The sequence below is a fragment of the Mus caroli genome, unplaced genomic scaffold (genome assembly GCF_978045245.1).
Source record: "Mus caroli unplaced genomic scaffold, Mus_caroli_1 scaffold_1, whole genome shotgun sequence".
NCBI classification, from domain to species: Eukaryota; Metazoa; Chordata; class Mammalia; order Rodentia; family Muridae; genus Mus; species Mus caroli.
Window position 1 is genome coordinate 10593150 of NW_028227256.1, and position 22675 is coordinate 10615824.

The 22675-nt window shown below is 43.1% G+C and overlaps 1 protein-coding gene across 1 annotated transcript in view; it reads right to left on the bottom strand.

The window, feature by feature from the left end:
* The window catches only part of Lactb2 (lactamase beta 2), a 36120-nt gene that overhangs the window by 2171 nt on the left and 11274 nt on the right, over positions 1-22675 (bottom strand). Inside the window, exons 3-6 of the mRNA XM_021159551.3 lie at positions 19854-19980; positions 10856-11034; positions 2935-3083; positions 317-398 (exon numbers count right to left, since the gene is read on the bottom strand). Coding sequence (XP_021015210.1) covers positions 317-398; positions 2935-3083; positions 10856-11034; positions 19854-19980 — 537 coding nt within the window. The remainder of the gene's footprint in view (positions 1-316; positions 399-2934; positions 3084-10855; positions 11035-19853; positions 19981-22675) is intronic.

Sequence of the window (22675 nt, forward strand, 5' to 3'; positions counted from 1 at the left end):
TACACAAAATTCAAGCTTGGGCTCACTTCTTGATTTTAAGGACTAGACTTTTATAACAATGCCTGATTTGACAAGTTCATCTATCAGCAGGAAAAAGTTACAGAACTCCCACTTTACCATCTCTGACTTCACTTAAAAGCTGTGCCTGTTCTCCACATGCCAGCACCCTTGGTCCCCCCAGGCACTGCGTGCCACTATGGCAGAAGACTTGGACCTACTTCACTGAAGGGGAGACTTAAGGGAGACTTCAGGTGAGCTCCTGCAAAACTGTTTAGGTGCCAGGAGAAAAGGCATTAATATTCAGAAGGATACATACATATCTTCCCATCTTTCTCTAGTTTTTTCAAATGAAGCAAGAGATTACGCTCTGCCATCTTATGTAAATTCTCTGGAACACCCTGAAAGAAAAACAGGATAAAAGGAGTCCCATTTAAAAAAAATACTTAATTGTTTAGAGCCTTTTCCAGCTTTCCTAGCACACACAACAGCCAAGTCCCCCTCCAGCACACATGAAGTGGGTGAGCAGCACACAGGCAGTCTCAGGCTCAGGAGGCAGAGGCAGGATGCGCAGACGGCCAAGCTCATCCTTGGCCACTGCGAGTTAGAAACCAGCTTGTCTCAATGAGACCCTGCTCAGATAATACCAACTTCAACAATTTCTACCTTGCAAATGGTCTTGTTTTAGAATACTAGTCTCTTATATTTCTATAGATAAAATAATTAAATGCCACAAATTTTGTTCACTATAGAATTCCTAGTGTTTAGCATAATGACACACAGTAGAATCTCAATATTTATAAACAAGGGAGTGAGTATAAAGATTTCTTCTCAGTTTTCAGTAATCTTAAATTGGCTTTATGCTCTTTTGGGTGTTATGATGATATATTTGCCTCTGACTCACAGCTCTCCTTTACTCTTGCTAAAATAATGTAATATTGACATGTCGTTTCAATAAAGAGAAATTTTATTATTTAAATAAGGATTATAATTCTGAAACCAATTTTCTTGACTAAACTCACTTTGTCTGTGTCCTACTTAACTTTAATTGTCATGGTGACACAGTCCTCAGACGTGTGACAGGAGAGCATCGGTTGAGGAACTGCCTAAATCAGACTGTCCCGTGGGTGTGTCTGTGGGGATTGCCTTGATTGTTAATTGACCTAGAAGGGATCAGCCTACTATGGGAGGCACGGTGTCTAGGCAGCTGGGTTCTGGGCTGTATAAATAAGAATGTTAGCTACAGCAGTTGTGCCATGGTTTCCACCCTGTGTTCTTGCCCTGATTTGCCTCAGTGATGGACTGTGACCCGCAGCTATTCACCAGCTAAGTCCTTCCCTACACAAGTGGCTTTCAGCCAGAGTGATTTACCACAGCAGTGGATGTAACCAGAATACTGTGTTTCTCAGCTTTCTGGAAATATTCTGCCAGGATTTTCAAGTTATATCAGTCAAAGGTCAGTGGATTTGTCTGTTCCATTGTACATGAAGTCAGCTGGCTCAATCCTCTTTTTTGAAGACCCATTTTTCTGTATTTATCCCACTTCATTAGCATTCACAGTTTTCTTGAATATTCTCCCTTAGGTTTACCTTAAAACATTAATATTTGCAAAGAGACACTGATGTTTACAAAGGGTTGTTTCATTGGTTCATGCTCTCTTTTAAGACAGTTCAATCTGTGTATTCACTGTTTGCAAGGCTGGCCTCAGACTCACTCTGCCTCCTGAGTTCCAGGATTGTATGTGTCTCCCTTACACACATGGGAATAATAAGCAGCGGTGATTACCAAACTGTCCTGTAAGCAGCACGACCACTGTAAGGTTTGAGATCTCACCACTTAAGATCTGTGAGTGACCATTCCCAGACCACGGGATACCATCTAAGAGTTTTAGCCGGCAGTGAGGTCTCCTTGTGATCTGATCACATGTCCTCTTCCTACCTCACTTCCGGAGACTTTCTTCCTGTCTCCCCTCACCTGTGGCATACACGCTCCTGTTACATGTCTTCTTTGTGGATTTCCAAACGCACATGGGTTTATGGCTCCTCCTAGTGTTTGAAGGCTATTCCTTTTCCCTTTTACACTTGCCTGGACAGTGCGTACTCTCCCTTTAGAGACAGCCCATCACTCTGTATCCTCACTAGGTAAAACTAACTTCAAATTTTGTGTTACCGTATGGTGTATAGAACTGAAGTTCAGCCTGAAGAAAATATGACTTGAATATTCCAAATGCCCCAACATGTGAAGCCTTTGAGGTACTGGAGTATTTTGGATTAAGAGTACTCAATCTATATAATCCATGTATTGTGTGTGGAGGCAACTGTTATGGCAGCCTGTCTTCACTAATCCTTGGCCCTGTGGAAGGCAAAGGGCTGTCTGTGGTTATGGATGTATTTCTGCACCCACTGTAGCACGTGGCATTTAACAAGTGCTGAATGACTAATTTACTCTAGGCTGTCTCATGCCAGTCCACATGCAGGAAGTGTTTCACACACGTGCATGGTGACTGCCTCTGTTATGTACACGCCCAGGGGCCACACTGAGTCTGGAGTCCCTCCTATAGAAAGTATTCTATTCATGTTCGGATGCACATTTCCCCAGTATTAGGCTAACAGTTTCCACTGCCATTACCCTTGGGTGTTTTTTGTTTTATTTTGTTTTTTCTTAGAGGGTCACACTCTGTCACCAGGTAACCAAGATGGCTAGAATAGACAGTGTCATTACTTACATTGCAGAGTTAGTAAGGGTTACAGTGGCTCAGGATGGCTATGATTGCTCTCCATGGACACATTTTTTTTCTTAACGTAAACTGTTGGTCTCAGGTGTAGACAACTGGCATTACTTAGAGAATGAAAACCCCTGGGTTGTCTTAAGTTTACCCTACAGCTTAATGAATGCTACTGTAATAGCGAGTGGCCATGTACAGAGAAGTGAAGTCACCTTGTAAATCATTGTCCTAAGTTCAGTTATTGTAAATGATTTCTCAAAGTTATCACGCAAAAATGAAATAATCTGTTCTTCTCGGTTATTTCTGTGAGAAATGTATTCCAGAATTTTAGCTTCAGCATTATGGATGACTGGGCCATGTCCTGAATTAAAAGAATAATACAAATTAGTGCAACCAAGTAAGAAACACTAAGTACAAAGCTCTATTTAGAAATAATTCATATGCTGTACTGAAGAGCACTAAGTACATACATATTCATTGCTTGGAAAGCTCACAGGTCTAAGATGGAAAGACTGCACACAGGACCTTCAGAAGTGGCCTGTCAACAGTCTGTGATGGGAGGAGGTCTCTCCAGATTCCTGCCTCTCCCTGAGGATCTGCTGTCTGTCACCAGTTGCAGGAGAGGAAGAGGCAGTTCATCTCAGTAGTGTAGCCACTGGTAAACTGCCAGTGCTCCTCCTGGGAGCAACCCTGATAAACTCATTGGCTGGCCGCAGAGAGACATTAAAGTAGAAAGGGGGGGAGGGGCATTTGGGAAGAAGAAAGGGATTAGTGGGAATGGGAGGGGGGCAAGAAATGTATTAGGTAAAAATCACCAAAACGGAATTTTTAAATCTCTCTCCATTCCACGTGTATGTGTGTCTGTGATGTATGTGGGTGCTATGGGGCTACAAGTTATACTGCCTCTTCTGGAGATGGTGCCACAGGTCCTTGGGAGCCACTGGTCATGAGAACAGAACGTCCATCCTCTGAAAGAGCAGCACACACTTAACCACTGCGCCCTCTCTCAGCCCCTCAAAGTACATTATGAACTGTCATAAGGAGACTGTTAGTTATATATAATTAATGTTTGCTAATAAAAAGCACTACATTACAGATAGCCTGGGGGGAAAATTAAGCTTTGATGGCAACGATAAAACATTCTGTATAATGCCAAAAACCTTTAGCAAATTCTATCAAATGAAAATATGTAATGCTATTATGTACCTTAAAATATAAGATTGATTTTAGCAATAACATATGCACTAACATGGCAGCCACAATAATAGTAGGTAGCATGTAAAGTGCTCTCTGGGTGCTCGGCGTTATTCCACACACTTGAAGTACCCTGTGCTTACAAGGACCCCATGAGGTAGGTACTATTACTATCCACAGGAAAGGAACATAAGCTGCCCACAGCGATGGAGCTAACAAGGGGTGGGGCTGAGATTCCCACTAGGCAGTTCTTAACCACTAAGTTCTCACTGCTACAGTGAGCTTACTAACAAAAGACTGAAAAAGTGTACAAAAGTAGGCTAAGACCCACAGTAGAACTAAAATCTTATAGCCAATGTAGCAACTCAGAATTTGTGACAAGCCAAATGCAGTTACCCTGAAATTGCCTGCTCTTTGAACAATGTGGCATGGGACAGAAGTCCACAAAAGGGATTTTTAAAATCTTTGAGAACAAAACACCCAGAAACAGGCTAAGCTAGGGTCACATAAAGAGCACTGGACTTTGTTTTGTGACAGGTTGTTCCTTTTTAGCCCTGTGAGGAAAAGTGAGTCTCTCTGAGCCTGTTTCTGCAGCTGTGTAGTGATACCAATCACCTACTTCATAGGGCTTTGTTGAGCACAGACTATATAAAGGACCCTCGATGATAGCCAAAGGGACGTAGTCTTTATTATATGGTAACTATGGTGATAGAGCATAATTTACATAAAGACAACTTCCTTGCTAATAATAGAAGAGGTTCACGGATGCAAACACTAGAGGCCCTTTGTAGGTAGCCTCTCTTGGTCTTTAGCTCGGGAGTGTCCCAGCAGCTGCTCCTTGTATCACAGAGAGCCATCAGTACCTACTCCGCCCATGTCATGGCAACCCACACGCCCAGCCAGGTGGTGCCTTTACTATTTCCTGAGCAAGGAGAGCTTATGGGAGAATGTAGGTGAACTGACAGGTCTGCCCAGGGCTGTTTTGTTAGGAGCAAGTTAGAAAATTAAACAAGTCCCCTTTCCCTTCTGGGACTCTTGCTGGATTCTTCCTTAGCTTCCGTGACAGAGAGAACATTCTTACTGTAACCAGCGCAGTGACATCTGACATATGACAGTTTCTTCTTCTGGAGATTGGATATGTACCATTTTATAGTTGCTATGGAAACCTGACATATCAACATTGGGAGTTAACAAAAAAAAGTTCAGAGGACAGGTGTTACCCAAGTTTTGACTGCTAAAATGTTGTATATGAGAGAATTCAGAGTCAGTTAACAGAAACAACAGCGACTGAGGCACTTTCGTCAATGGCTGTGTGGATGTTGAAGAAAACTCCTTACAGAAAATGCTATGGATATGCCTTTCAGCCAGGAAAGAGCCAGAGGTGGAACTTAAAGACATAGGGTGGGGTGGCTATTAGGAACTCCCTCTGTTGAGCTTTGTGGGTGAGAAGAGTCAAGGTAAAGGATCAAACTGTCCTGAGGGAGAAGAAAGGGAGGAACCCGGGAAACCAGAGAAAGGTAAGGACTTCTAAGAAGCATGGATGGACACACACAAAGGTGACACAGAGGTGGGTGCTCTTGAAACCATCTCAGTTCCACCCCAACTCCTGAGGAGAGAAGCTGATGCTGCAGCCACAGGGAAGGGAGACAGTCCTGATGGCCGCAGCCTGGTAGTCTCGGCTGGAGGAAAGGAGACCCACAGTTTTGGAAGGCCTTAAATCTGCCTTAGGGATCTGGTGTGACCAAGGCTTCTATGTCATAGCAGATGGAGAAGCACTGACCTGTTAGTCTGCTCCCTCATCTTGGAGTGCTACAGCCCAGGGCAATCTTGAGAGGGGCGTATTGCTTGAGATTGAGCTATACTGGACATGAAATCAAGAAATAACCCCAAGTTAGCAAGCTGGGGGACAGGCTACCATGGTGTCTGCCTGTGTGGAAGAAGACTGAAAGAAGCAACAGTGAAGGCAGGTATAAACTTGGATTTGCCTGGACGTTCAGAGAATAGGAAGAGACTGTTGGAGTGACTGGTGGTCCTGCTCTGTGGGGATGAGGAACTTATCGTTCATAGAAAGCTGTGGTCCCTTGGCCTTAAGAGCTGCATTTGTGCGTGTGTCCAGGCAGGACTGACAGCTCTAAGCCTGGGTCCCTCACACCTTCTCCCTGCAAGGTGCTCTAGTACTTGGCAGCATCTGGAGGCACTGAGTTGCTGAGTTCCCTAAGGTTTTCATGTCCACTGAGGGACTCTGTGGATAAGTCTTGGCTTGGAAACTTGCCATTGCTGGGTATAAAAATTGGGGGACCTCTGAAAGAAGTGAGAACCCACTTAGCTGAGACCTCGGGGCTAGCAGTGGCTCCTGAACATAAGCAGGGAAACCCCAATGGAAGAAGCAGTGCTAGCAGGAAAGAACATCAAGGACTGAAGACATTGAGAAATTATTACATTTGAATATCAGTAAGACTGAAAACAAAAACCAGAACCACAACACTCAAAAGTCTGGACCAGATGAAGACAGCAAACCTATGCATGTGTAGTGTTGAAAGGAAACTAAGACACATATAATCTACCTTAGGGATGTTACAGCAGAGGAATTCCCAAATGTAGGGAAAGAAATGGACATTCAAGGACAGGAGACATTTAGAATCCCCTCCCACCCCCCAACCCCCCCAAAAAACCAAACCATGACCAGAAAACAGCCTTTCCATGTCATACTATATTGAAAATGCCCAGAGTATGGACCAATTAAAGGATGCTGGACCTGTGTAGGTCATGTCAAGTCACAAAGGAAAATGTTAGAATAAGAGCAGACCCGTCAGCAGAAACGCGAAGGCCTGGGAACACAAACTGATGCACTTCAAGCCAGAAGACTAAGACACTGTCGACCACCTGGGTTATCACACACCCAGCGCAGAGATCCTTTACAGAGTCGGCATCGCACTGCAAGCATGACCAAAAGTAATCTGCATCTCTTCAGGGGACGCCACACAACAGGCATCAAAGTTCTACATTAACAAATCAGACAGGAGCTGGTAAGATGGCTCAGTGGACAACAGCACTTGCCATTGAGCCTGATGACCTACCTGAGTGTGAGCTCCAGAACCCACACAGTGCAAGGAGAACCAACTCCTGAGAGTGGTCCCCTGACCGCCACGTGTGTGACACACACACACACACACACACACACACGAATGTAAATAAACATTAAAAATCCAGAGATTTAGATCAAATAAACAAGTTAAGTAGCCCAACATCTTAAAATAACTCAGACTCAAGATTAATAAATAGAAATAACAGTTCAGAGGATAATGATTAAGAACTAGGGACAAAGAATACAAAATATCAACCAAAGAACTGCTTTTTTGTTTTTTAAAGGATAAGATTCCCAAACTCTTAGCCAAAAGGAGGAGAAAAAAATTTAACAAAATTGAACGTGAAAAAGAATACTGTTGGAGACCCCCGAACTTCAGATCACTGCACAGTATTCTGTAAACCCAATGTTAAATTGGAACATTGAAAAGAAATTCTAGTATATGTGACATACCACAATTGAAACGAGAAGATAGAAACAAGCAAAGCTCTGTAGTGAGAAATAGGACTGAAGTACCACTGTGGGCCCTTGACAAAGAAGAGCCCAGGACAATGACTCAACAACAAAGGCAAAAAAGGCCCATATATGTAATGAATGTCACATCAGAAGAAAAAAAAGTTGACAAATTCAGCACCCCTCCATGATAAAAGCCCTGCAGAAAGCAGGCTAGGAGTGTGGGACTTGAGAATAATAAAGGTGATGTATGACAAGTTTAGTGGCTAACACACAAACTGGGGAAAACCAAAGCATTTCCTCTACACTCAATAACAAGACAAGGATGCCCACTGTCTGTACTCTATTTCAATATAGTATTGAATTCTTTTGTTTGTTTGCTTGTTTTTAGAGAGACAGGGTGTCTCTGTGTAGCTTTGGCTGTCCTGATACTCCTACTATGGACCAGGCTGGCCTTGAACTCACAGAGATCTATCAGCCTGCCTCTGCTTCTCCAGTGCTGGGATTGAAGGCATAGCACCACCAGCGCCTGGCTACAGTGTTTGAATTCTTAGCTCGGTCAATAAGCAAAGAGAAAGAGATGCAGGTGTGATCTGAATGTGACCATTCCCACAGGCTTAGCTTGTCTGCAGCTAGTGGTGCTTCCTTGGGCGAACATAGGATCTTTCAGAGGTGAGCCATAGAGCAGAAGTCAGTCACCAGGAGTGCACCTTTCCAAGTCATTTATGGCTCCTGGTTCTTGTCACCTTTTGCTTTCCAGGTGTGAATATTCTCTGCTGTACTGTCTGGCTGCCACGGACGGAGCCGGCCCACTAGGTCTTCCCTGCCATGATGGCCTAAAACCCTCTATGGCTCTGAGTCAAAATCTTTATCTGTTGTTGTTACTGTGAGGAACTGTGGTCTCCGTGCAACATATAAGCATATGAAAGAAGATGCAAATGTAAAGAAGGACTCAGCGTACCCTTCCTTGAAGACAACATGATCCAATGCTAAGACCTAAAGGAGAAAGCCCAGTCAGATAAACAACAGGAAAATAATCTCACTCACAGTAACCTTTTCCTTGCTCTTGATCATCATCATCATCATCAGCAGCAGCAGCAACAACAACAAAGCCAACAAAACCACACCAAACCTTAGGAATGAACCTAATGAAAGATATGAAAGACCTCTATAATAAAAACTATAAAGCACTGTAGAAATAACTGGAAGAAGACATGAATCTGTGTTTATGAATTGGCAGAGGTGATATTGTGAAGACAGCCATATTACCCAAAATGATAAACAGATTCAGTGCAAATCCCTATTAAAATTCTGGCAACATCCTTTATCTATCCAGAAAGAGCAGTTATCAAGTTTATTAACAAAAGACCCCAAATAACCAAAGCACTTGAGCAGTGCTGGATGGTATCATAGTATCTGATTTCAAACTATACTACAGAGCTACTGCAGCCAAAACAGTTTGGTTCTAGCACAAAACTTGATACCCAGCCTGATGAAGGACCCCAAAGTAAATCCCATAGCTATGCTACTGAGCCAACAGAATGTTGGAAAGACAGATGCTCAGTAAACAGTGAGGGAACCTGGATACACACATGCTGAAGAAGAAAACAAAAGTGGTCTTTCACTTTGTACCAAAAAACAAAACAAAAAGGCAAAAAAACAAACCATAACACCCCAAACGGATCAAGAATCTTGTTGTACGACATGGATCTTTGAAACCACTCGAGCTAAATGTGGCGTAAATACTCTAAAAAGAAAACATGGAAAGACTTCTGAAAAGGACTCTACAGCTCAAGGAAATGGGCAAAAACTAATGAAGAGGTGCGATTAAAGCCCTCTGTGCCAGCTGGGCGGTGGTGGCACATGCCTTTAATCCCAGCACTTGGGAGGCAGAGGCAGGTGGATCTCTGAGTTTGAGGCCAGCCTGGTCTATAGAGTGAGTTCCAGGACAGCCAGAGCTACAGAGAGAAACCCTGTCTCAAAAATAAACTCTGTGCCAAGAAGAAAACACTCAGCAGTGTGAAGAAAGCCTATAGACTGAGAGGAACTCTGACAGCCACTGATCCAGCACGGGTTGGTTGGTCAATTTCTCAATCTCTCTCTCTCATATGTACACGCACAAACCCACAATAACAAAACACCAAAAGAACAAATAATGCAGTCAGTAAGTGGGAAAATGAATAGACAGGATCTTATCACATTGTCCTGCCTGGCTTAGTATCTGCTGGGTTACTGAAGCTAGCCTTGAATTTATAGTAATTTATCATGTATCTTCCTGCCTTAAGTACTAGGGTTGCAGCATGCATCATCATACCCAAAATTGCTTTAAAGGAGCAATTTTCAAAAGAGGCACAAGTAGCTAATACTTGAAAAGAATATGTAATACCATCAGCCACCAGAGAAATGAAAATCTAGACTCTACTGAGACTTTACTTCATTCCAGTCAGAAGAGCTATCTTCAGAAAAGAAAAAAACCAAGAAATGTTAGTTAGGGTATAAGGAAAGAGAACCTTTAAATGCTGCTAATGAAACTGTAAATTGGTGTGGTAAATACAGAAGTAAGATGGTCCCCGTGAACTGAAAAATGGAGCTGGGGTAGAGATTGGAGGCAGTGTACTTGCTTATCATGTGCAAGTCCCTGGGTTCCATCCTCAATACTATAAAAAACAAAACCAACCAACCCAACTGAACTCAAACCAACCAACCAACCAACCCAATATAACCAACCAACCAACCAACCAACCAAAAAAGTAAATATTTGCAACTATTTACTTGCAAATAGTATTATCACATGATCTAGTTGTACCATTGTTGGGTATATATACCCAACAAAACCAACAGTTTCATGCCAAGAGAAATACCTAAATGTCCATGTTATCTTGGCACTAATTGCAATAGCAAGTTCTAGAATCAGCATAGGTGCTTGTCAGTGGATGAAAGAAAGTGAAAGAAGTATTGATATACAGTAGAATATTACTATACTATAAAGAATGAAATCATATTATCTGCTGGGAAATGGGTGGATTGCATTATGTCAATCTCTGAAAGTTAACCATCATGTTTCACTCATATGCAGAATCTAGATTAAAAAAAAAAAAGAGCACTGAGGAGCTGGAGAGATGGTTTACAGGTTAAGAACATATAGATGCTACCATTACAGAAGACTTGGGTTCTATTTCCTGCACCCGCCTGCAGCTCCAGCTCCAGGGCATCTGACACCCTCTTCCCATTTCCATGGGCACTGCACTAATATGCATGCCCAATACACATAGTATTAAAACATAAAATCTTCAAGTAAATTAAAGTTGCAGAGAGGGATGTAGAAGAGAGTAATGTAAGCCAAATGGACATTCCTTAGCATGGTAAAAGAATGGTTTTCTAGATCAAAAGACATCACTCACCTGGATATATAATGTCAGCTTTGATTTTTAGTAAGTTGTTTAGGGAGTTCATATAATCATAGAGGTCTTCAAATATTGTCGTCCCTTCTCCTAGGATGCAGTCCCCAGAAAATATGGCATTTTCCTCTTCCAGGAGTAAAGCCATGTGATCATCAGTGTGGCCAGGAGTGTACAAAACTCTAGGTAAGAACACAAGTTATGAACAATAAATCAACAAGTATGAATTCTTACGCTTGGGCAAAATGTTGAGAAGTGAACAATTCTATCACCTGTAGACAAGACGTCAACACATGCTGCCAAGGAGGGGATTTCATTTTTTCCCAGGGGTTGCTTGTGAAAAACTGACCCCACACAAATATCTCCTATTCTTAGATCATGTTTCTTATCCAAAAGTACACATTTAATAACATATTTCCTTCTTATTTTATAAATAAGATGATTACAACACATTTGGACAACATTAAAGTATAAAAAGGATGAAAATCAAGATTACTCAGAAACAGGATTTTAGATAAGAACATAACTTTTCAGTTTTGCATGGTAACAATTAAAAAACAAAACTGTGCGCTTGAAAGTTTTCATTGACTTCATTGCATTTCTGTACATTATTAAATTTCTATAGGTAAATCCCGAAGCTCTCTACATAATAGCTGGGACAATGCTACATGTTCCACAAATAAAATTTTACTCTAATAGTATTTATATAAAAAATTTAGAGAAATAAGTGTACATACATACATGAAAGTAAAGGTAAAACACTCAAACAGATGAAACAGCATTAAATAAGGAGCCAATTAATGTCAAGAGTATTTGTAAGCCATATAAATATTTAAAACTATGTGCCTCAGAAACAAAGACAAACAAGCCTTTAGAATCAAATAAAAACCTTAACCAAGACTAACTATGGATATTAAGAACTTGATTTATGCTATTCTTTGGTAGTGCAGCCACTAATTTAGTTGCCCAAACTCTAACTCCATCACCCATGCTCCTGTAAACAATCCTAACCACCGGCCCGCCCGCACACCCACTGGGACGGGGAGAAAGGATGAGGAAGGAGGGGACTAGCTGGGGGAAGGAAAGGAGCAGCAGAGTGGGGCGACAGTGAAGGAAGGATGGAGGATGTAAGACGGTGTAAACGCCATGGTGAAACCCAGGGTGGCCTATGACTAATACTTGCTATCAAAAAGCCCTTAAACTATGAACAGATTATGATGCCTTTACATAACAAGAAATGTGTCTTTAAGAGCCTTTTATTTATATTCACATTAAGTTTTATAGCTATACCAATAGTAAATGAAGAGCTAAGTCTAGTTTGTTCTGAAAAGCACCTCTTCATGTCTCAGCTGGTGCACTCTTCTTGTTTTCCTGGTGCACTGGGAGTCACACTTGCTCTCTATGTGGTGCACCATGAGTCACACTTACTCTCCATGTGGTGCACCATGAATCACACTTGCTCTCTATGTGGTGCACCATGAGTCACACTTGCTCTCTATGTGGTGCACTGTGAGTCACACTTGCTCTCCACGTGGTGCACGGTGAGTCACACTTGTACTTTACAGCTTGCACCCTGTTTTCCTGTTTACTATTCAGGCTCCCGATGAGCAGGGCCCTTGTTATTCTCCACTGTCTCCTTGCAGTTCGCAGCTCTTAGTGACATCTGGTTTTACAACCCAGCTTTCCTCGTCTTGGCGCTGACCCAGCTGCTTGTGGGTAATGCACACCTAAGCCTGACACGGCTCCAGGGTGGGTTCCACTAACCTTCCCACTGTCCATGAGTGAATCACAGAAGACAGCAGTAAATTCTGACTAATACTGCTCAAACTTCATTTTATTTAGCTCAATTTTATTTACAAGAGACTAACTCAATTACCTTTCTCTGTCTGATTTACATAGACTGATTTGTATATTCTTGAAATATTTTAAATAAAACTCTCAATAATGACCTATTTAGGGGAATAGGGCAAATATAACTGCATATTTATATTTAATACTTAGGGACTCAATGTGGGTTCTTGATTAGAGACAGTAGAGTGCATATCTACATATGTTTTCCTTCTAAAACCCCCAGAAAAGGTGTTTGTTTTGCTTTGGTTTTTTTTTTTTTTTTTTTTTTTTTTTTTTGGTAAAGATGTAATCCCAACAGGGATGAAAAGAATGGGCAGGACAAGCACAGCTGAATGAGAGCAGTTGACAGTATTAGCAGTCACCAGAAAGCTGAGGGCTAAGCAGGCAGAGAAAGCCGGGGATCACCTAGCAGAAGCCCCTGAAAGCTGAGCATTTGGCGTATCAGGAACCTGGAAGATGAGGGGACATTAGGGGAAAGGTGGTTAAAAAATATTGGAAATGTGTTTAACAAATATTCAGGCCGTGGCTGGAGCTCAGAGGCAGAACACCTGAACACGTGAGGTCCTGGATTCAATCCTCCACACCCCAAATCCCAAACAGACAAACCCCAAGCAGAATTGAAACCTGCCACATACACAAGTTGTATTCTTCTATGAGCTGTGTGACAAGCACCCTAGGTCTGCTGATGGAACAGGCTCAGGTGGAGCAGAGATGACACGGAGAAATGGAGATTCCTGAACACAGGCCAATGCCATTTGGACGTCATTTTTCATGTAATGTTATTGAGGTCTTTACCCTTACCAAGATGTCAAAAAAAGTCTTTTCTAAGTTATTTAGTAAAATGACTTAGAAAATAACCTTAGCAAAAGCCTAAGTTGTCAAAAATGGGTCCCCAATAAAGTTCACCTTGATTATGATACCATGAGGCTCATGCCAACCACTCTCTGTCCTCCCAGTTCTCAGGACTCACAAATAGCTCTACAGTTTTCATCAGAAGAAAATCAGGAAACATGAGAGGGTAATTAAGATAATTAAAAGAAATATCTCTCACATTGCAGATGGTGGATAAGAAAAAGCAAAGAAATCTAGAAGCAACAAACCATAAATATGTAAAACAAACCTCACTGATCATAAAACCGTCAGCAAGAAAAAAGAGAAATGTCAACTAAACTCCCAAACTAGGCTGGTGTGGGAGGAACGCTGGGACGAGTGTGCGGACACAGAGTCTGCACACGGCCCAGGTGTAGTCACGAGAACCACAGACGGAAACTGGGAGGTGGACCTAAGCGATGAGCACGGCGTCTGAACAAACAACAGACTGTGAGCAAATCAACCAACCATGGAACAGGAGAGAATGCGATTACATGCAGCCTCAAGACAAGTTTTAGAACGTAAAGCCCTATTTCCAGACTAAAATGTCCTACTTGGGGTTGACCAAGGTCCTATGGTGAAAACCTTGGTCAGGGTCCCATGAATTCTTTTTCTTTAAGGAATTGTACTAGCGCCTACAGCATTCAAAACAAACAGTAGGATCCCCTAGAACTTGATGTGCAGGTGGGTGAGCTATTCTGTGGGTGCTGGGAACCTAACCGGGGTCTGCTGCAAGAGCAGCAGGTGCTCTCATGACTGAGCTACCTCCAGCATCCTGAGTAGGTAAAGCAGAGGGCATGAGGGAGAAGAGAAGAAGCAGGGAGCTTTCTCTGACCCCCCAATGCCTTCTCCCCTTAACTCGTTTTCAAACCTAGGGATGCTCTGCCTTTCCTGAGGACACCAGCTTTATACTCAGGTAAAGGTAGCCTCACTTCTGATGGGAAGTCTGAGCAGACGCTGAGCAGAACTCCCTAGGCTGACGCCCTAGCTCAGTCTTCTGTCCAGTTACACTTCCCTCTGACGATTCCACCGAACAGCATGGGAACAGGTAGTTTCTCAGCAAGCTGGGTCTTTATTTCAGAAGCCTCCACTGCCTCATCAAAACATTAACTCTGTCTTTGTCAATTCTATTTTCCAATCTAGCCGGGGACCTTACGAAGATGGAGGAGGACACCTCTCTGCTATGCTGACTTGGCCTGACTCTGAGTTTTCCTGAGTCCTGGTGGAAGCTCATGTGAACAAGACAGGTGAGAAGAAATGCTTTGCTGTTGACAGTGGACCCCCCTGTATCTCATCATTGCCATTAGCAATAATCCTGTCAAGCTGGGTTAGTTGGAAATCTCCTTATGCCTGCTTTCTTCTTAGTTACCTCCCATGTGCCGATCCTTAGCTCATGCCCCACTCAGCCTTACTAAGCTGTGGTGAAGCCCAGTCCCTCTATTCCATAGTGAGACCCCAAGAGGAATGGTCCCTGTTTCTATTTTCATGGCTTCCTTCAGTTAACGTTTGTCCACATTAACAAAGGTCATGAGTGACTTTCTCTTTATCAGGACATAGAACTACAAACTCATTAAGCATAACTGAACGTTTAGGAAAAGATGGGTAAAAAGGAACCCCCCATCCCTAAACCCCAGCACAGAAAAGACGAGGTAACAAGAAAGTTCAGGATTCAGAAAGGCTTGTATTTATCAAATATATGTATAATAGTTAAGATTAAACATCTCATTCCATCAACATGATCATTTATGGTAAAAGCATTTAAAATCCTTTCAAACACAAAGTACATTACTGCCTGTATCCATCCTGCTGAGCAACACAGCAAAACTTCATACTTCTACCTATAATGTGGAACTCATCTAGCATTCCTTAAGCCTAATTAGGTTTTAATTTCCCAAGGCCTTATGCATGCTAGCCACACCACTGACATCCCAGCCTAGAGCTGCACTTTCAAAGACATGCTTAGACATGGAAGGGATCAACAATTCACTCCATTTTTAGAAGTCAGTGAGCATGAGTTTTCTAAAGGAAGGGGTGCAGTAAAGTCGGGGATCCCAGGAAATTGAAGATCCAGCACTGTTCCCAATGTGCCGGAAGTCTGCAGTGACCTCGCAGGAGGCCTGCAGGAAAGCTGTCCAGATGACATGAAACGTACCAGAAGTCAGGAGGCTCAGAGGGAAGGCTTGTCTGGAAGCTATGACTGAGGAAATCTCTGACTCATTATACACCCTGAAAGACCTGTGTAACCAGAATTCAATTACTGGAAAGTACACAGAAAACTACTCGAGAGGGACCATGGGTAACTGCAGGAAAGAAAAGGGCAGGTCAGCATAGTTTATCAGCTCGTTCAGTTATAGTCAGTGCCTATTCTTGTAATGATTTAACCACTGAAAAAATAGCCCCTCTATCCCTCCCTCTTCTGCTTCTATTCCCCACCCCCGTCTTTATTATTTTTTTTTTTTTTTCAAGACAAGGTTTCTCTGCATAGCCCTGGCTGTCCTGGAACTTACTCTGTAGACCAGGCTGGCCTCAAACTCAAAGATCCAAATGTGCACTCCCTTCACCCCCCCCCCCTCCCCCACCCCAGTTCAAGGATTAAAAGCATGCCTCACCACCCCCTGGCTCCTCTCCCTTTCTTAAAGCATCAGGAATTTCCTCAATTTCTTTTTCCAGGAGGAAAAAGAAATTGGTGGTCTACCTTCTAACAAGCTCTATCCTGTCTGGACTGGCTTTTCCCTGATCACAGTCAACCTTGCTTCTGTTACTCTCACTTGGGGCTTCCCTCTCCACTGTTGACTTTTAAATAAATTGTATTCTAACAAATTGTTATTCTGTGTCTTTGAAGAATCTTGACTAGTATATTACCCAACTCACTAGTACTATTAGAAAGCAGTAACAGATAGATTAGCAAACAGAATAAGAAACACATTGAACCAATAAAATATAGAATAGTCCAACTGTGTCTCAGTACTGTAAAAATGCAGAAACACATTGAAGCTATGGACAAAACCAACAAACTTATCTCTCTAGAATTTGTAGGACATTTGACAAATTCACTTTTAAATACCAGTATTTAAGAAAATGAAATAAGCTGGAATTTCCCCTTTGCCAAAAAATAAAAATTAACCAAAGCACTAATATTAAATATTGAAACTATGAAGGCTTTTAAAAAGCCGGGCATGGTAGTTCACACCTTTAATCCCAGCATGTGGGAGGCACAGGCAGAGGGATCTCTGAGTTAGAGGCCAGCCTGGTCTATAGAGTGAGCTGCAGGACAGCCATGGCTACACTGAGAAACTCTTGTCTCCAAAAACAAAAACAAGACTCAGCTTAGGAGACATACTGGCCGAGCCATTTCTGCTTTCTGTTTGCAGACCAAGATGCAGGCTCTCTGTTGTCCCGGCCTCCATGCCTTTGCTCTGCCATCATAGACTCTAAACCCCTGAAAACATAAGCTGAATTACATGTTTTCTTCTACAACTTGCCTTGGTCATACTGTTTGTCACAGCAAGAGAAAAAGACAATATTTATTTCCCTTTACTATTATGAGAAAATTCACTCAATTACCTACCTATCTGTTATGCATTTTGTTGCTATTGTTTTTGTTTTTCCTGCAGCACTAGGAATTAAAACCAGAGGCATCTTAGATGATCAGCAAATACCATGCTACTGAGTCCATCCCTCTGTGTGTGCATATTTGTTATTTTTAAGAAACCTACCCCAAGCTAGCTGGTATATAAATTATAGCAGTGAGCTTTAAAACCCACTGGCACCTTGGCACAAAGAAGACACAAGTTTAGAAGAGTGCAGTGGACACTCGTTTCATTTTCCTTTCACGTTCAACAGTGCGCCACTTACCTATTTAAAGACACTACTTGTAGGATGCTCAGTGCCTTCCATGTGCTAGGGACCTCATGAGGATACAAAGGTGAATTTGGAATATGCCTGTTCTCTTTGTTTGGGCTTTATTGCTGTGAAGAGACACCATGACCTAGACAACTCTTATAAAGGCAAACATTTAATTGGGGCTGGCTTAAAGCTTCTTAGGTTTAATCTATTATTATCCTGGTGGGAAGCATGGCAGAATGTATGCAGATATGGTGCTGGAGGAGCCAAGGCTTCTATATCTTCATCCAAAGGCAGCCAAGAGGAGACTGTCACACCGGTCACTCTTGAGCATATTTGAGACCTCAAAGCCCTGCCTCCATAGTGATATACTTCCTCTAACAAGGCCACACCCACTCCAGAAAGGCCACACCTCCTAATTTGTGCCACTTCCCATGGGCCAAGGATATTCAAACTACCACACCTGTGTAAGAAGATGACTAGCTAATTATCAATCCTATTTATTTCTTCTTTCTCTTGGGCATGAAGTTAAACTACACATCCCTGAATCTCTACAGTCAGGTATGAAACATGACTGACTGTATAGCTAATGTAACAGAAAGCTTGGCCCATGAAACCTCCTACAGAAAACTTTCTCCTTGTTCTTTTCTATGTGCTGTACGTGTGTGGACCTTGGAAGCCAAGAGCATAGGAGTGTAGAATCACAAGATCAAAGCAACCAACAACCCACTCCTGCTGAGCACCTGAAGGACACTCACAAATCAGGAAGGTTTTGTTTTTTGTATTTTGTTTTTTTGACCTACTATGCCTGAGAAACGTTTTTGATATTTGATCCATTGTATTTCCTTCCTTCCTTCTTTTTTTTTTGTTTTGTTTTGTTTTGTTTTGTTTTTCAAGACAGGGTTTCTCTGTATAGCCCTGGCTGTCCTGGAACTCACTCTGTAGACCAGGCTGGCCTTGAACTCAGAAATTCGCCTGCCTCCGCCTCCCAAGTGCTGGGATTAAAGGCGTGTTCCACCACGCCCAGCTGAACCACTGCATTTCTAAGCTATCTAGCTGTGACAACTGGCATTAACTACTACTGTGACTTGTGAGAGAAGATACCTACTCACAGACACAAAGCGCTTTAATGAAACAGCAAGAATGGTAAGAGAGCTGAAGAAAGGAGGAATTCTGCTCAGAAAGGGTATTCAAAGTAACTGGTGAACCGGGAAAACAGTAGTTTACCAGGGAGAAAAGCCTGTGCAAAGGGAAGATATAAACAAAGGCAAGTGAGAACATGCCACAGGAATTTACATACACTTCTTCGGGTCTGTGAGGGGTGTAGATGGAGTTAAAACCAGAAATGATGTTTTGGGCTAGACCATGGAACTAAACATCTTGTGGCTAGTGGGAATCATCACAGGTTCTAGTGACAGGGATAGAGGGAGACTAGAAAGGGGAAAGGCTGCAGACTGCCTGTTAGCGAGGATGTAACAGCAGGAGACAGGGAAAGGAACAACTCCAGCAAGAGCTTCATTTTAATTGTTCATAATTACATGTTTATTTATATGTGGGTGCTGGGTGGGGGCATGGTGTCTGTGGAGGTGGGAGGACATCTTCTGATAGTTGGTTGCTCCTCCCATTATGTAGCCAGAGTGACTGAACGCAGGTCATCAAGCTTGGCAGCAAACATTTTACCCACTGAGCATCTTGCTGCCCTTGACAAATACTTCTGGGGCAAAATCTAACCGAGTTTAATGAGAGATCAGGGAAATGGAAAAGGTGAAACACAGTTAAAGTTTAAAAGTAATTCTGAATAACATCCCAGTGCAGAGCACAGTGGGCGCTCGGAGATCGGAAGGCGAGGCCAGACTAGGAGACTGGGGACTGTCTCAAAAAATCAGAGCAGGAAAGACCTTATCTCTGAAACACGTCGACCCCAAGAGTATTCACGTATTTTTTTTTTTCTAAAATGAGAACACTGGGAAAGGCCCTACATTGAGGTTCAGGTAGTTAGTTCCTTGATTCACCCAAGGAGGAACGTTAAGCTTTAAAATAATTTGCTTCTTTGAGACAGGATCTTCTGCTGCGACCAAGCCAACCTGGGACTTATTAGGTAATAGAGACTGACCTTGAAGTCATGGCACACGCTGACTCCGCCTCCCATGTCTATGAGCATTCACACCTGCACCCAGTCTTCTCAAGTCTGTATTTCTCAATAGAGGTATGAATTTAAACAACACCAAGAACAATTAAATAGAGAGCAGAAGGATGAAGGGTATTTGTTCCCTGGTTTTGCACACAAGCCCTTTCTTTCTCTTTCCTGAGAGCACTAAATGTGTCAGATTTCTTCTGTATTCATGATTCTTCACGCGTGCAGGCAAACATACCGACCTGTCTTCATCCTTCTTTATAACACATATACACAGGCTGTAAGTTAGGGCTCTTTAGTTACCTGAGAGTGGCTCCCTCGGTCTTAACCACGTCTCCGTTTTCTATATAAATAAATTGCTGTTCTCCATTTCCTATAATTTCTTCTCTCTGAGGATTCCGTCGAAGTTTTTTAATGCAATAGGTGGTGTCTAGTCATAAAACATGTAAATATATTAAGTCATACTCTGAATGGTTTATCTGTTTAAGAGACCAGCCCTCACACAGGTGACACCCCCAATGGCGGCATAAAACCCTAGCATCCAGATGACAGGACAACAGAATTAAAGCACTGTCCCTCTGCAATGGAACGAGTTCACATGTTCCCAGAGTGTCGTCTTCTCCATGCCCCTTTAGGTCACATAAAAGCTGCTGTGACTTTTTAGTCATTTCTATTCTGTGTACCCTGGGAGGTGACGGGGAGACAGTGTGATGGAGCGCTGAGCACCTTTCTCTAGGTGCCTGTTTAGCAGTGAACGAGTCACGGCAGCAGTTAAAACTAAGACCACCTGGCTGGTAGTGCTCAAAGGGCTCCCAGAGACTCTAACCCTGACAGCTGACATACATAAGCCTGACTCCTCACTGACAGAAAGAAACCCAATGCTTTACCACTTAGCAGTATCAGTCGTTTAACCAGGACAGTAGCTACTGTGGATAAAAGCAGAAGTCAGACATAGCTGGGGAGATGAGACTCAGAAGAAGAGCTCAGCTGGGATGAGAGGACTGGGTGTGGGGCAGAAGCTAAGACGTGACTGACTGACTGACTGGATAAGCAGTGGGTAGGTACCCGGTGAGGGCTGGCAGGGAGCAGAGCAGCATTACATTAGGAGAGGCCTGGAAGCGAGTGCATGTACGCTGTGGCTGTGACAAGGCGTCATCTTGTCTAATGAAAATGCTGTCTGTCTGGGAAGAGACACTTGGATAGGTAAGATGACTCGGCTGACAGGGGAGCGGGTGTTAAACTTGGCCACTGTGGCCTCTAGACAGTTTTTTTTCTTTCCAATTTTTTATTAGGTATTTACTTCATTTACATTTTAAATGCTATCCCAAAAGTCCCCTATACCCTCCCCGCCCCTGCTCCCATACCCACAATTCCCACTTCTTGGCCCTACTGTTCCCCTATACTGGGGCATATAAAGTTTGCAAGACCAAGGGGCCTCTCTTCCCAATGATGGTCGACTAGGATATCTTTTGCTACGTATGCAGCTAGAGACATGAGCTCTAGGGGGTACTGGTTAGTTCATCATGTTGTTCCACCTATAGGGTTGCAGACCCCTTCAGCTCCTTGGGAACTTTCTCTAGCTCCTCCATTGGGGGCCCTGTGTTCCATCTGACTGTGAGCATCCACTTCTGTATTTGCCAGGCACCGGCATAGTCTCACAAGAGACAGCTATATCTGGGTCCTTTCAGCAAAATCTTGCTGGCGTATGCAATGGTGTCTGCATTTGGTGGCTGATTATGGAATGGACCCCCGGGGTGGGGCAGTCTCTGGATGGTCCATCCTTTCATCTCAGCATCAAACTTTGTCTCTGTAACTCCTTCCATGGGTGTTTTGTTCCCAATTCTAAGAAGGGGCGAAGTGTCCACACTTTGCTCTAGACAGTTTTTAGCAAGATCAGTGACAGTATTAACAGGACCGTCAATATGGCAGCTATACATTGTGGAAGTGGGGGTGGGTGGGGGAAGGGATGACTGCCAACAGTTCGTCCAACTGGACTTTATAAAGGCTAGGGCAGTGGCACTGAGAACAGAGGGAGAAATAACATTTATCCTGACCTTTTCCTCTCCTCTGAGGCAGGGCAGCCCTGGCTGTCTTAGAACTCCCTCTGTAGACCAGGCTGGCCTTGAACTCTGAGATCCATCTGCCTCTGCCTTCCGAGTGCTGGGATTAAAGGCGTGCTTCATCCTGACTGTTTTTAATTTAGAGGTTTTGTTTTTTCTCCTATGTTTCTGTGTGAATGTACGCCACATGCGTGTGGTGCCCACAGGAGTGTCTGATGCCCAAGACACCATCTGATCCTGGAACCAGAGTTACATATGGTTGTGAACTGCCTGACATGGGTGCTGTAAACCAAACTCCTGTTCTTTGCAAGGGTAAGACACACTTTTAACCGCTGAGTAAAATTTCCAGACCTAAACTGGTTGGTTTTGAAAAAGAGTCTCTTATCAGCTGCTTCAAATTCACTCTGTATTGCCAAAGCAACTGTACAAATGGCAATTATATATTTTAGTATGGCCTTTCAAATACATGTAGCTTAAAAAAATACAGGTAGCCAGCACTGAATATTACTTGAGCCACGCTGCCCTCGCAGCAACTAAACAGAAGTACTACAAAGCAGCAGGGCTACAGTGCAACGGAAAGGAGAAGAGCGCAGCTCCCGGGACGCAGGGGAGATGCGATGCAGAAGCAGAGCGCCGTGGAACTGGATTCCTGCCAAACCAAGTCTGCACACAGCTTGTGTGGCTTCAGTCAGGCCCAGGAGGGCAGACAGCAAAAGCTTTCTCAAGAAAAGCACTAAAATTTTAGTAGCTATACAGAGCTGTGTCAAATTTCTCTTCTAATTTCTTTGTATTATCTGAATGGTAATTATACAAATATTTGCTCTTTTGTATAGAACCTACAACTGTTTTTCTCTCGGGAAACCCCAAAGGTAATTTTATACTGTTCTTCCAGGGTGTTTGTGCTTTGCCTGCCATCTGTAGCACAGGGTCCCTTCCCACCTGTGGCATCAGGCTGCGGGCTTTGCTTTAGGGGTGTTCCTCTGCTTTTGTTCACTGCTGTTGTCTTTGTGCCACACCCAGTACCTGACACACAGAAGGTGCCTGAATGATTGTTCAGTGGCTTTC